Source organism: Helobdella robusta (assembly GCF_000326865.2).
Source record: "Helobdella robusta unplaced genomic scaffold HELROscaffold_23, whole genome shotgun sequence".
Taxonomy (NCBI): domain Eukaryota; kingdom Metazoa; phylum Annelida; class Clitellata; order Rhynchobdellida; family Glossiphoniidae; genus Helobdella; species Helobdella robusta.
Genome location: NW_008704216.1, coordinates 2125751 through 2141650, shown reverse-complemented (window position 1 = coordinate 2141650; position 15900 = coordinate 2125751). Strand labels below are relative to the sequence as shown.

At 32.0% G+C, this 15900-nt stretch overlaps 4 protein-coding genes across 4 annotated transcripts; 1 reads left to right on the top strand and 3 right to left on the bottom strand.

The window, feature by feature from the left end:
• Positions 1–854: 854 nt before the first annotated feature.
• Positions 855–4516, bottom strand: HELRODRAFT_172401 (hypothetical protein; the record flags this gene model as incomplete). Its single annotated transcript, XM_009019057.1, has 3 exons — positions 855–958; positions 1176–1218; positions 4349–4516. The coding sequence occupies 3 exons, from the start codon at positions 4514–4516 to the stop codon at positions 855–857; spliced, it is 315 nt and encodes a 104-aa protein (XP_009017305.1).
• Positions 4517–6396: 1880 nt separating this feature from the next.
• Positions 6397–7536, bottom strand: HELRODRAFT_172400 (hypothetical protein; the record flags this gene model as incomplete). The annotated part of the gene is made up of 3 exons (XM_009019056.1): positions 6397–6650; positions 7131–7354; positions 7412–7536. 3 exons carry the CDS (start codon positions 7534–7536, stop codon positions 6397–6399), a joined length of 603 nt encoding a protein of 200 aa, XP_009017304.1.
• Positions 7537–9837: 2301 nt separating this feature from the next.
• HELRODRAFT_172399 (hypothetical protein) lies at positions 9838–10719 on the top strand (the record flags this gene model as incomplete). The annotated part of the gene is made up of 1 exon (XM_009019055.1): positions 9838–10719. The coding sequence occupies one exon, from the start codon at positions 9838–9840 to the stop codon at positions 10717–10719; it is 882 nt and encodes a 293-aa protein (XP_009017303.1).
• A 1097-nt stretch (positions 10720–11816) lies between these two features.
• HELRODRAFT_172398 (hypothetical protein) lies at positions 11817–14970 on the bottom strand (the record flags this gene model as incomplete). Its single annotated transcript, XM_009019054.1, has 6 exons — positions 11817–11959; positions 12073–12282; positions 12868–13167; positions 13455–13527; positions 13630–13867; positions 14939–14970. The coding sequence occupies 6 exons, from the start codon at positions 14968–14970 to the stop codon at positions 11817–11819; spliced, it is 996 nt and encodes a 331-aa protein (XP_009017302.1).
• Positions 14971–15900: the final 930 nt, after the last annotated feature.

Here is a 15900-nt window from a genome sequence, read left to right as displayed (position 1 = left end):
GATACCTAGATACACGATGATGACGAAGACGACGATGATGATGGTGACGATGATGGCGTATAAGAAGATGATGACGATAAAGATGATTTTAATGGTGAAAATGATGAAGATGATGACGGAAAATATAAAAAGAAGTAGTGATTATGACTTGAATTTAAGGGAACAAAGACAGGATAAAATAACGCCTTATGATGAAATCGTACATCAAATAACAATGCAACACCTCTATGCAACACCACCAATGATATTATTATATGACAGCAATAGTGATATATATAATATTATATTATATCATGATAGCATTAAAATATTTATTCTTAGTAAAAGATGATATCAATGGAGTTAAATGCTGCTCCAGATTTCTGTCTTCCCTTCTCTACTTATAATAAATTTCATTAATATTTAAAAATTATGAATCAATTAACGAGACAGTTTTTTTCAAAAAACTTTATCAGGGCTGACACGTTTGGTTGTAATTTAGTTTAATAAAAAATAAATTAAAACGACAGAGAAAAACCACGCTTTAATTTCTAATTATACTTAAAAAATGAAATTATCACAAAAAGAAACAATTATCCTCTATCTGGAAACGAAACTTTCTTGAATGTTTAGAAGTAAAAAATCTTTCAAGTGATTTAGAATTATAATAATTTTTAATTATAGTAACAATAATGTAAAATAATAATAATAATCTTGAATAATAATAATAATAATCTAGAATAATAATAATAATAATAAAATAATAACTTAGAATAATAATAAACTGCTGGCTGTGCACATGCCATAATAAAAACATTGATGAAGTCTTATAATAGTTTTAACCAGTTTATTTCTATAATAAAATATTCCTACTCCTAAACTTGAAATGGGGGTTGTTGCCCCTCTCCAGCCCTCTGAACACGGCCCTGGGCATCATGTTCCCTATTAATATTACATATCCTTCCATTGAATACTGTTGCTAGCATTTTACAAATTTTTCAAATGGCAATTATAACAATAATAATAACGATGATGATAACTATGATAATGATGATGATGATAATAACAATAATTATGATGATAACAATGATGATGATAACGATAATGGTGATGATGATAATGACGACGATGATTATGATGTTGATGACGACCTTCAAGAGAGAACGATCCAACCGGAAGATGGATGAATAACTGACTTGCTGGTTTATATATACATCGCACGTATATGAATACATCTCTCTGTGTGTGTGTGTGTGTGTGTGTGTGTGTGTGTGTGTGTGTGGTGTATGTTTGTGGCGTGTGTGCATGTGTGTTGTGTGTTTATACAAATACGGAATTTATGGGAATTATAGGTTATAGATAGTATTTAAAAAAGCGGTAATATACAATACAATACAAATACATTATACAGATATACATATATATATACATACATATATATATATATATATATATATATATATCTTTATCTTTATTTCTATATGTCGCAATATACACACATATACATACGCGCATTTGTTTGTAGATGTGTATGTGTGTGTGTTTGTTTGTGTATGTGTGTGTGTGTGTGTGTGTGTGTGCGTGCGTGTAGTAATAAGCAATAAAGCAATATAAATCTATCTGTTAATACGCTTTTACCTTTTCTTTCGCAAAGATAGATTATTTCTGTCTGCAGCACATAACATATACGCGAACCAATATTGCTTCTCTCACCCACATACACGCACGCATACACGCATACGTACTCATATACATAACCCTACACACACAAACATACTTGAAAACATCCACACATAACTCTACACACACAAACATACTTGTGTGTGTGTGTGTGTGTGTGTGTGTGTGTGTTACAAACATACAAAAACATCCATCTAAATTCAAACACAATCACAGGCAAAGACGCGAGCACACGCACGCACACACGCGCAAACACATCTTCATACATTAAAAACATTTATAATCACAAAACTACTCATACATACACACATTAACACATCTTCATACATACAAAACATTTATAATCACAAAACTACACATACAGACACACATTAACACATCTTCATACATAAAAAACATTTATACTCACAAAACTACACATACAGACACATTAACGCAAACAAACAAACATACAAACACAAAGCAACAAACACATAATACAAAACATCCCATTTCACCCTCCCTACATTCGTTTGATCATCATTTCTATGGAAGCATAAACTGCAAAAATTATAAAAAAAAGTCATTTCATCATCGTGATCATCATCATCGTCACTTTTGATGTTATCATCATCGCTAGTATCATCATTGCTGATATCATCATCATTATCATCATCGTCGTCGTCGTCGTCATCATCATTATCGTCGTCGTCATCATCATCAACATCATCATCATTCTCATTATTATTATTATCATCATCATCATCATCATGACATCAGCATCATCATCATGACATCAGCATCATCATCATTATCATAACTTACCATCATCATCGTCATCATCATCATAATCTCTGTTATTTTTCACACCTACGCCTCTTATCGTCCTAATTATATTTTACAACGTGGCTGCACATATTATCACTTTGCCGTTGTCTCAAAAAACATTATGCTCATCATTTTCATCATCATCTTCATCATCCTAATTATTATTATTATTATTATTATTATTATCATCATCGTCATTACTATTATCCTCCTTATTTTTTTTTCAAATGTTTGTCCATTTTTTAGATGGTCATCTTATGGTGATTAAGTGAGTGAAGCAGGCATAGAAATAAGTTGTATTTCCTTTCAATTTATTTAGTTGATGTCGAACTACTGTTGACATATTTTAAACCGTTGGAGACGATTTTTTTTTTGAAGAAATCGTCAAAAATGAAGACATGATACGTCAGTGCTCCAACATTTCCAATCATGCCAGCAGGCTGCAAATATGAATATGGAAGACGAGGTAAATGGAGCAGCACACGCTAAGATTGAGAAGGAGGAAAGCTATTGGCCTCAAATTAAAATTTTTTTCATATGGACAAAAATTTAATTTTTTTCCTGTAAATATTCTCAAAGGTTTTTTCCATACACTCTTCTTACTAGGCTCAGAGGAATGAAGGTCGCACAAACAGCGTATAGGAATACGTGCTAAATAGACGCATCACACGCGAAGCATGTGGTAAAAAATATGTTTAAATCATAGCATATTTTTTATCACATGAGAAAAAAGAACAAGAGCTGTCAATATTAATTGGGCAATCAAGAGCTACGATCAACCAAAGAAGAAAAAGACCGTGGAGTCTTCTTTTACGGTGACTCCATCAAGACAGTGTGCAATTGCAGCGGCTAAAGCAAATCAAATTTTTCGATTTATTAAAAAAAACAGTGGTCAGCCTTGAGAAGTCGATAATTATAAATTTGTATAAAATTTTAGTTTGCCCCCATCTGGAATACTCTGTCCAGGTGAAGAGTCAAAATTTGTAAAAAGATAAAGACATTTTTGAGAAGTTGCAGCAAAGAGCAATAAAGATGACCAAAGGTGTCCTGGGAAACTTCAATACGATGAGAGATTGAGAAAATGTGGACTGACTGCTCTAGAGCGAAGAAAATGAAGGGGCAATATAAAACGGACATACAAACTGATTACTTGAAAAGAGGATGCCCGGTTTACCAAATTCTTCCAAACAGAGACTAGAAGGGAACCAAAAAGAGGTCATAGATACAAGTTTTTAAGAAATCAGAAAATCAAATCAGGCAAAGATATTTTATTGTGGTAAACACCTAAAATGGGCTGGATGACGAAACCATTTTTGTGGAATCAACCAACAGTTTTAAGATCAAACTTGGAGAGATAGGAGTTTTTCCACAGACACTAGTCAACTGAGCTGCTTTAAACCCCGTTACGTTAATTTGCTCAAAAATACTTTCAGGTTTTTTTACAAAAACGTTGTTGTTTGCACCATCCAGTGTTAAATTTCATTTTTCTATTTGAAAAAACTAATAAACAAAATGTTTAGTGTTGTTATGAATTTAAAAAAGTATATTAGGACATGTGTCAGCAAATAGGACAGAAACTTGATTTGAAACTCTTTAAAAATTTGGCAAGAGAGCAAGCAATCTTAAAGCAACTTTCAACTTTAATGTCATTTAATAATGAAATAGTTTAAATTTTTTTTAATCTTAACCACATTATTGAATTAATTACAATCCTTTGATGAATGAAAACATTAATCTTCATGTAGTTCATTTCATTCATTGACATTTGTTTCCATCTACCAGTTCTACATCAAATGATAAGTCAGTAATCATTTTAAATCGTAAATTCAGTGCGTAATGAATAAAATTTGAAACAATCAAATTTCTTAATCATTCCACCAACCAATGAGATTCTTCCTGCAGTAAATGTAGCAGTATTTGCAGTCGGTTGAATCGGCAATCCAGCTAGCAGCAGTAGACAGGGGAGCTGGAGAATCGTTGCTGGATGGCCAGATCGCAAGGTGACTGGCAGGCCAGAGTGAATCGTTATAACTGGTTTTGTTCCAAACATCTTAATAGTTTCTGCTGCATCTCCAAGTTTTGTTGGTCAGGTGGTCAGGATGTAGTTGTCCGGTGTGCTGGTTATGAAACCACCTGTGTTTGTGTGTTTGTGTGTGTGGAGGGGGGGAGGTGTAGGGTCAGTAGGGATTGCTTGGATTAAATTTCAATAGTCTAAACATTTTTAAAGTGATCTGTTATAATAAAAAATAGTATGAGTTAATTTTTTACCATAATAAGCGTTGTTGTAAGTTTTGAGAGCAATAACGTAAATGTATTATACGTGTCAAGTAGGTTCCAAACATTTGCGTGTGGATAATTCAAAGCAAGAGATATGCTCATGCCGTTGATGTAAAATTCTCGAAGTTCGTTGTCCACAGTAATATTTAGGACAGTTCGTTGTCTACAGTAATAGTAAAGGATTCTATTGGTCCAGGTTTATCTTATGATTTTTTTGTGAAAATAGCTTATTAATAATTTTTCTTAAAAGACAGTGCTTGAAAATTAAAACTTTTACCGTGTTTTAAATAATACTGGCAGCCAGGTAGTACAGAGAAGTTGTTCAACGTTTGCACTGATTGGTGGCATTGAAGAAGTTGTAAGCCACACAGCTGTCTGTTTGTGAACATCTCATTGAACACAACATGAGGGCCTCTAAAAACGAGAACGTGGACCAGCTCCTGTCCTCAATCGCTGGATCGCACGAACAAAAATCTACATTACCTTCTTCAAATCTTTGAAAACAAGTTTTCGAACTAATAACACACACACTGGCAACTTCAATAAAACACATACCATCAAAAACATGGAGATTGAAATATGGAAGTTCTTTCTTATAGCCATTCGACATAAATGATCCAGCATTATTTGACTGACTTGACAACTGACATGCTTGCAAAAACTAACCCCTTATAAACGATCAAGGAAGTTTTATAGATTTTTTTTCAAGCGCACATATTTTTAAATCACTGCATCTTTGACAACTCGAGGGTTATGAATTGTTTTCCGCTTTGTCTTCCGGAATGCAAATAAACATTTCAGAATGAAACAATGATAAAAACTAAAAATAATTTTTCTTTGGTACAGAGAACAAAATAACGTTTTATCTTCATCGATTTACGAATAAACGAGGGAAAGAAAATCGAAAACGCGAATAAAACAAAATAAATCGCCGCTGAGGAAAATCAATTTAAAACAAACTGTCTATTCAGCAAAATCTGAAATGGAAAAGTTTTAGAAAACTTATTTCTCCACCCAGAAACACTTAATCTTCAAAAATTAAATAATTTAATAAATAAATTAATATGGATAATCGATAACTTTAAAAAATATTCTCGACTATGTAAGACGCAATGTAATGAAAACATGCTAATTGGAAAATAAGAAAAAGGTGATAAAAGAGACGTGCCCGACTACAACAAAGTGCAATGATTTTCCAAGAAAAGATTATAACGATACATTTACGTGGTAAAAATATGAAGATATAAATATAGTTACCTAAAAAATGACGAAAACAATAATAATTGTGTTACATTCACTTGTGCGGAGATAAAATTAAAATTACAAATATTCATTGAAATGAAATGATACAATAGTAACAATACTAACTACATTAACATATACGCGGTATCAACAAAATTACAATTTTGAGTTTAATTTTATCAATAAATGTGTTTAGTAAAAATGGATTGATAAACGTATAAGAAACACAATTTTTAAATTAAAAATGTTTTTTCTTTAAATATATAAAAAATTTTTGTCAGGAAAAGAAGATATTTTTCTTAAATTTAGTTTCTCCGGATATTATTTTTCATATTTGATCGCATCAGCCTAGAGGCTCAGTTTCAAACGAAGAAGTAGGTCATTATTAAATTTAGAATTTTAAAAAATATCTTAGATCTTACCAATAAAACTTTTCCGACAGAAGAATAAACAGCTCTTGCAGTCTGTAGAATCAATAATCCATTTGGCGTTAGGGGAGAAATACGTCAGGAGTTTGGCGTCCTTGTCCCAGGATTGAAGTTTTGCGTCAGGCCAGAGTGAATCATTGTAGTGGATTTTGTACCAGCCATCGTAATATTCTAAGGTACATTTCCAAGTTTTGTTGGTCAGGATGTAATCATCTGGTGTGCTGGCTATGAAACCCCCTAAACAGGTTGAGTTTTTGTTCGTTCAAAGCATAAATATTAAACTCACCAATATGACACATTCATACAGATATATAAACATAAGCTGTCTATGAGGTTTAATTTATAATTAAGATAAACAAGCGACAAATTTTCAAAGTGATGTTTATTTTGTTTATAGTAAACACGTAGCTATTTCCTGTCAAAATCTAAAAAATGTTGGAAATAAAAGATAAATAAGCCGATACAGATGTACAAAAATGTTTACAAAAATATATTGTAAGACTAAAATTAGGAAAAAATACAAAAACAATAGTAAATGCTACTATGAACGTTAAAGACAAACAGAGCCAGAACGTGAAAATTCAAAGAATCAAGGTCATCAGTATTGGTACTGGTCGCCGAGTTAGCTTAGTCAGTTGAAGTGCCGTATCATTAATACAATAAATTAAGTCGTTGAACTATCTGCTTTACTGAATGATAGTTCTGAAGCAGACTAACCTGAAAACTCGTTGTTGTACATCTTGAGGGCAAGCACATGAATGTCACCTTCCAAGTTGTACGAATCGGGTCTGTTCCAATAAACTGCGTTTGGAAAGTTGGAAGCTACAGAAATGTTGTTGCCGTTGAAGTAAAATTCCCTCAGTTCGTTGTCCACAGTAATATTTAGGACATTTCTGGCTATTGATCTATCAGCTGTGATTACAACTATTGATAACATTAGTCTAAAAATTTGGTCAAAAAGATTCAATAAAAAATTTTAAATGGGTTCCATAAATTACCTTCCCTGAGATAATATTGACAGCCGGGCAGTACAGAGAACTTGTTCAATGTTTGGTTGAAGAGTTGGCACTGATTGGTGGCACTGAAGAAGTTGTAAGCCACACAGCTGGCTGTTTGTGAACATCTCATTGAACACAACATGAGGGCCTCTTGAAACGAGAACTTGGACCAGCTCCTGTCCTCAATCGCTGGATCGCACGAACAAAAACTCACATTATCTTTTTTAAATTTAAAATAACATTTAAAATCTGCTGAAACAATAACTATTTGGATATTTATTATTATAATTCTTAACAAATACATGTCTGGGGTCTCATTTAAAATTTCCATCCAACGTTCCAGATTATAAATGATATGAAAATATTTGAGCGAAAAAATATTGATTTTCAATTGTTAAAATTGAAATATAATGAATGAAAGATTAATAAGGCGCCTATTGTTATCCCAAATGCCAGGCTGCCGGCATCATAACTCATTTGCTATCATAACTCATTTGCTATCATAACTCATTTGCTATCATAACTCATTTGCTATCATCACTCATTTGCTATCATTTGCTCAAGTTGCATTATGTTGTCTGTGCTTTCAAATTGACGAAATTGTCTTTTGGCGTTCAGTTGTTTCAATTTTACTTTATTTAATTTTGTGTATAAGTTTTGTTTGTCGGTATTTCAATGTAAATTTTGTGTATAAGTTTTGTTTGCTGGTATTTCACTGTAAATTTTAAGGTTGTCTGCTTGTAAAAATTTATGAGAAAACCTATTAAGAATTCTATTTTTCAGCTACTACCATGATAAATGAACTTTTTTTATAAACGTAATTGTTCTTCGTTTTTAGAATTCTCTTCAACTGTCAAATAAAGAACATTATCTATAAAGTCAGCAGATGCAGATATAATATATATATATATATATATATATATATATATATATATATATATATATATATATATCCATGAGTCAGCACCGTGTATTTGAATGACTTCAATACCGGAATTTTTAAAGCAATGGTTGATTTAAATATGTCCTATATTAACGTTGTCATTGTTAAAGAATTTAATATTTGCAAGCATGAAGCCAGTAACATCGTCTGTATTGTCTCCAGAACGTACCACATTAATATTATTGCTAACTATCAGGTTATCAAGTGGTCATAATCACTTGTTTTTCTGTAATGAAAATGTTTGCTAATACACGGAGCGACAAGGGACAAAATTCAGTGAGATATAAGATTGTTACCAGATGCTTGATACATGATCTTGCTGACTTGTTTGCTAATGTACAGAGCCACAAGGGACAAAATTTAGAGTAAAGATAATATATGACAAACAAACAAACAGACAAACAAACATATTTAGTGGCATAAATAATAAAAGCATGCAGTTACCGGCTGGCTGGCTTGCAAATACAAAAAATTTAAATAAGAAAATTGAAATATGAAATCTGAGAAAGTACGTATTTCAAAAACTGCTGAAGTTAAATGTTTATAGATAATTGGGAATTTTAACTCACAACCAGAAAGTTATTTCATCTTGATATGATCATTTTATTTTTATTGTTTCTAAATTTTTCATCCTATTATAAAACTTACAACTCAGTTCTTATAATAATATCACCAATTATGTAGGTTAACAGCTATAAATCATTCAGTTTATGTAGTGTAATAAACTGGATTTCTAAATGAAGAGACTAATTGTGAAGTCAGTGCTGCATAGTTTAGACGAATTGAAATATACGTATGTGCTGGTTTGTATTAATTAGGAAGCAATGCTTTTTTACTGATAATCCGCAATAATTCAACGTCAATAAAAATGGGAAAAAATTGACTTTTTACATTGAAGATATTTTTAAATTAAAAAGATGAGTTGTAGAAAGAAAAATTGAGAAATCAAACATTTGTAAAAATTTGTGGCAAAATTTGAAACTAGAAATACAAGGCTTGGTAAGAAAAAATACAGCCAGTTAAAAATATGATCAGATATGGTAAGTGACTGTGTAGACGAGAACATCAAACAGAAGCAAGCGAGCAGCATGCCATGTTATAAGATGGTCAGAATGATCACCGATAACAAACAAAAGATGGTTAAGTTGATGCTAATTTGATAGCTTTATTAAAATTTGCGATCAATTTAGTATTTATGTTGGTAGCGTTATAAAGTTATCCAATTAGCATCAACTTAATCACCCTTTGATTAGTTATAGATGATCACTCTAACAATGTTATAACTTGTCGATGCAAGCAAATCAAACAAACCACCATAGCCACTTTAGGGACAAAAAGCCATTTGCTAACAAACCCTAAAAATTGTATAAATACCAATGGATAAAAGTTTGTTAATATTGAAATAAATAGTTGACTGCTAGCCTAAGATTTCCAACAACGTATTAACTCTAGTTACCTAAAAATTTCAACACCGACAAATAATATGGAGGCAGATGGTTTCATTATATCTTCCGAGCAGTTTGATGAGGATGACAGAATTTCGCATGCGTATAATCGATTTCAGGCAACTCAACCTTCCGACACCAACGCAGGCCATAAAAATTGTTTCAAGTTCCATTCTGAAAGACGTGGATTGAAGTGGCAAGGGACACAAAACTGTGACGATCACGATTGCCATGTTGTTGGAAACTATGAAAATGAAGATGATGAGAAGAATGAGGATGATGTAATTTCACATACTTATAAATCTTCATCGTCATCATCATCTCGCCATTATGACATCAGCAAAAACAAAGAAAATGATTTCAAATGTCACCCAGAAAAATGTGGAAGGAGAGGTGATGGGAGACAGAAACGTGTTCGGTTTCAACTGGATGATGACAATAACCAGTTGGGTAGAAACTATAATGATGAAGGTACTGATGATGATAATAAAGAGGATTATTCCATTTCACATACGTATAAAACATCATCATCATCATCCCGAAAGTACGACATCAATATAAACAACGAACATTTTTATGAAGCTCATCCAAACGGTAGTAAGATGAAACAGAGAAGAACGCTAAAGCGAGTCAGGTTCCAACTGGACACTGTGGAAAACATCCCACTTCACAATGAATATGTCAACTTCCACTCAACAATAAACGTCAGTGAAATATTGGAGGCACAGAGGAACACGGCATCGAAGATGTTTCAGTTGACGCAAGACCACAAACGACGATTTGCTGGGAAACAGAAAAAGACAAGTCGCGCCAAGAAAATAAAAAACTTCTTCAGGAAGAAATTTCAAAATTTATTCAATTGTGGATCAAAGAATTTAGAGCAATGTTATACAGAATATTTAAATTCTGCAAACGTGTAAATTTTAATAAGTTAATCATTCTTTCAATGCTATTTTCAACGAAAGGTTTAAAATATGAAAAAAAAAATAAAAATTCAGTGCCAGCGTTTGTTCCATCACCATTTGCGTTTTGCTGGATGACGGTGACTTATGAAAAAAATGTTTTTCGATTTTAATTTTGTATGGTCAGAACATTTATGTCAAAAACTCTCTCAATTAGTTTCTAGGATGAACGTTAACAAAACAAAAACAACTACAGTTTTATTAGAGGAGTAATAATAAATTCAAGAGAAGTTCATCATGTGCTAGAAAAATAAAAATATAATTTCCCTTAACTTTCAAATATAAATGTCGACAGTATCTTGTATTTTTAAACAGATATAAACCAATAATTGCAAACATATATTTCACCATATATTTCACTGTATTCATCCTTATTGATATAAAAATGTGGTTAAAAATTTTAAGCAAAGAAACGTTAAAACAAATGATTACTTCATTCAATCATTAAATATAAATTAACACTCATCTTTTTATATGAGATACAAAATATAAGAATTTTAAAATGAAAAAATTGCGTATTGAATTTGATATTTCAGGCTGTAACGCGTTTGTAAATGTCTATGCCGACAAATGATTCTGACGCGTTTCTTGAAGTATTTACATAATTTCTACGTTCCTGTACCACTAGCTGGTTTTATAAGTTTTTTGCTGTTTAGAGGTACCACCTCCCACTCGTCCCAAGTTAAATTGTGTGAAAGTAACTGAAAAACAAAAAAAAAACCAATAAAAAAATTTTTTGTAAACTTTGAAGTATTTTGTGAAATAAATAATTAAATATGTACATGAAATTTCAAATTGGAAAATTGTGGTTTTCAATATTTATACCTAACAGTGATATGAACTGTAAAATGATCAATATTTTTCCAATACAGAACAACATTTACAAATATTAGCATTTAAAACTAGAACACATTAAACTCAGACATGAAAGAATTTATGTCAGATATTTTGCACAAACACAAAAAAACTGGAAATCAATCACTAGCGAAGACGTAGGCTCCAAACTTCATTCCACATTTCCATGAAAAAACCATTTTCTGAAATGCTATGAACATTTAATAGCATTGCACCCACATTTGGGAGCTGAACAGCTGGAAAGACTCGCTATTTGAGTACGTCAGAAAGTTTGGGTACTGGGTGTTGAAATTCGTAAAACCGCACGATCCGTAACTTGTAGGCGATGGATGATACCACCATCCTGTTTGCAAGGGAAAAAGAAAAAATAGTAATTAAAATAAACTTTTTTCATTTGCTTATCATCTCACAAGTACAATATATAAACTGAGCAAATTATTATTATTCAAATTAGACCTGCTGTGTAGGCGAGAGCACAGTTAACATTGGAGTCTGGATCGTTGTCATCGTCATACGTCGAGAAGTACCTCCCCTCCCTGGACGAGAGACCAGAAGCTGTGCTCAGGTTTCCACCGAAGTAGTTCAAAGTGATCAATTGGTAGTTAACAGTCTGCCCCCCGACAACCATGCGGTCGTAATGTGAATAGTAAAGTTCCTCTCTTCCAGCTTGTTTGATGTGAAAACGTTAATGTTAGTCGTGTTGAATTTAGTTTTGTGCTAGTAATATTGTTGAGGAACAATAATTTTTTATGTTTTGAATGGAAGATTTATTAATCTTATGATATAACTTATTTTTTGTACCGAATTTTCTAAAAATAACGTAAATATTTTCTGTTTTCTTTACACCATCTTTGCTGAGTTTGTTGTTGCATGTCAAAAAAGTTGTATTTTATGTTGCATTTTAGCGTGTTTACATTTCATCGTGTTTTTGCATTACTCCGAAAATGGTTACAGCAAGTTATGCTTTTTTAATTTTCAATTTTCGGAATTGTTTGTAGACCATTTTTTAAATTGGATGGTTTAGGAATAACAAAATATTTCTTATTAAATGCAGTTGATCTAATAAATGCTTTGTAAAAGAAGCAATTGAGAATGCGCCAACTGGAAGCAAAAAACATTTGCAAAATTACAGGCCCTAGAAGTTTGCCGGTTGGTAAGACTTTACTATTCACCGCTATCAAAATGCAATGAAGACGAATGAACACAAACAAACATCCGTAAAAACAAATAAAATTATTAAACTGAACTCACAATCGTTGACGGAGAGATAAACATGGAGGCTGCATGTATATTTGTTCGTCAGCTGGTACAATAACTCATTACCTATCCAATACGCATCCCAAGATGTAGTACCGCAAGATCCGCCACTCATTTTATCCTTAACTCCGGAATCGTTATTATCCGACGTGCTGCTCGATGATATCGACATATTTGGAACCGAAAAACCGACTTTGAACTGAGACCAAGATTTGTTGAAGGCAGTTGAGTCTGGCTTGAGTTTTATTTGAACCAGAAAGGTGAAAGTTGGTGTTGGTTTGTTTTTAGGTGGAGCTGAATAGTAAGTTATATCACATTTAGAAATATAGGAGATTAAAATTTTCCGAACTTCAAGTTTTTGTTCAAATCAATTTAATCATAATCTTAAGTATTTTAAGGTTTATCATTAATTAAATTTTTTACTTTAAATAAAATAAGAAATATATTTAATACAGTTAGAAGTTATATGTTAAACATGATAAGAAACGTTCTTCAATCAATAATTGAAATAAATACATTTTTAATTAAATATATATGTTATTTGCGGTGTAGTGAAAATCATGAAGTTGACATATACGTACGTGGTTTGTTGAGCAAATGCTGGTAGGGATATACTGGTGTTACAACGATGCCTTTTCTATTTACTGGTTTCAACTGTTATTAGAATTTAAAAGTCAATAAATTTTAAAAATATAAATTTAAACAAAAATCATTAAATTTTTAAAAATTCTATTAGTAGCGAAAATCACACCCAACCGCGTGATAAACACATCCGAACTGTTGTGCAAAATAAACCGATTGGTATCGATACAACTCGCACATCCCTGAATCAAATCGAACATTGAACCCTTGACAGGCAGCCTGACCCGGCAGTTTATACCGACAGAGAGCTGCACATAAGATCAAGAATGTCGGTATCTGATCATCGGATTGACCATCCAAGGAATATAGATCCATTCCTGATGATGCAGTTGGTTCCTCTATTGAGCACAAACTAACATCGTTGGGGTTCTTCAGATTGGTGGTGGGTGGTGTTGTTGAATTCATCCGGAGGCTCTGGAAACATGAAGTAATGTTGGAGAAGTTCAGTACTGGCACCAAAGAGTTCAACAACGATGGTGATGAGAATGATGATAACGGAAGGAGAGTTATTTGGATGATTAGATCCAGCGCTAACAACTGACCAACAAAAACGTTAATTAGTTTAAAAAAATTCATTTCAACGTTGCTACCACGAAGAAATACTGCGTGTTACTCTGAAGAAACAGTGCGTGTCAATGTACACTTGCATGCCTGTGAATCGATACTCGTATTTATCGTATTGAAAATTTTTGAGTTAATAACAAAAAAATGTAATAGCCTTTATACATACTATTGTATATGCGTGTGATGTCCATATGTATGTATGTATGTATGTATGTATGTTTGTCTGTATTTGTGAACCAATGCGCTCATTTGGAACATTAGCTTCCTATTCATCCTCGTACTCACGAATGTCAACAAATAGAAAATATTTTTAATAATACTCAGTATTATTTTTGTTTCAATGTTGATGTTGTGATTTAAGTATAAATGTGAATAACAAAAAAAAAAATAATCATCATCGAACAAAAAAAATTTCGAATCCATTCATTTCGACTTATCGACTTAGCAAGAAGTACAATGCGATGCATTATCTTCTTGACTGACATTGTTCATAACGAGGCATAATGTAGTATTCGTTTTTCTATATAATTATTTGTAAATTTATTCTAAATCAATACACAGAGATAATAATATGTATTGTACGCTACATTGCTTGCAACAGTGTTTGTAATGTCAGAACTCCAAAGTTAGTACGACGAGTTAACACTGTTGGTAGGAGTGCTGGAACCAACACTGATGTTGCTTGCCGATCTAGATCAAGCTCTGGCTGATGGAAAGACAAACGAAAAATAATCTGAAAGTAGTTCTGTATTTGTTAGAACTGCATTACTGAGAAAAAAAAGTATTTGTACAATGAAACAAATTAAGATCTTTACAATTAACAACTGAAACGAAATATACACCCAAATATCTCACTAACTAGTAAGAATACTTTTTGTTATCACCAGTCATATATCATTTAATTGCAGTTGTTTGAATAGAATTTTTAAAAATGTAATTAAAAATGAAATAATCTCTCTGACATACACTCATTAAATCAATAAATAATTTAACTTTTTATACTTCGAATCGTCTTATTGAAACAACCATGGGAATAAATTTTTTGATGTAAAACACGGTAGGAAGTTTGAGTTACTCGGATAGTTTGAGATTTTAACCAATGTGTAAGAAAAGAGGCCACAAATCTGTATGGAATGCAATGTAAGGTTCGACCAAATCGGTATGAAATGGAAGAGGTGAGGTTCTACGATTGAACGGTTGAATGCTGGTTGGGAACATCTTAATTATTTCTAACATCTTAATAAGTAGTTCGCATTACTTACCTAAAAGTTGAATAACATCACAAATCTACAAAACACCGCATATTATCAAAAAAAAAAAAAAAATTATTATTAATTATAACAATATTGTTCGGTAAAAATTATTATAACTAAAAAATTATTAATAACAACTCAAATTTTATGTAGACAAAGAGATTGAACATTAGACGAGTGTTAGGTCTGTTTAAGATGCTTTTTACTGAGGTGTTTGTTTTGGTAAATATGCTAAGCCAATCGGAAATAATAAATCAAATTTTTTTTCACGGAAAACAAGTCTTTAAATTAAAATAACTAATTGTTAAAAAGAAACTTGAGAGTTCAAAAACTTTCAAGAAATTGTGAAAAAAAAAAAACTTCGATAAAAAAAAGTTTGAAAGCTTGCCAACAAAGGAAATGTGACTAGTTATAATTTCGGTCAAATAAGCAATTTGAATACATTAGTGTTGAGAGCGCGTGCCACATCAAACATATGCAAACCAGCATGAACATGTTATAAGATTGTTAGAATGATCATCGATAAGAAACAAAGTCGATGCTAATTAGAGAGCTTTATTGAGACATG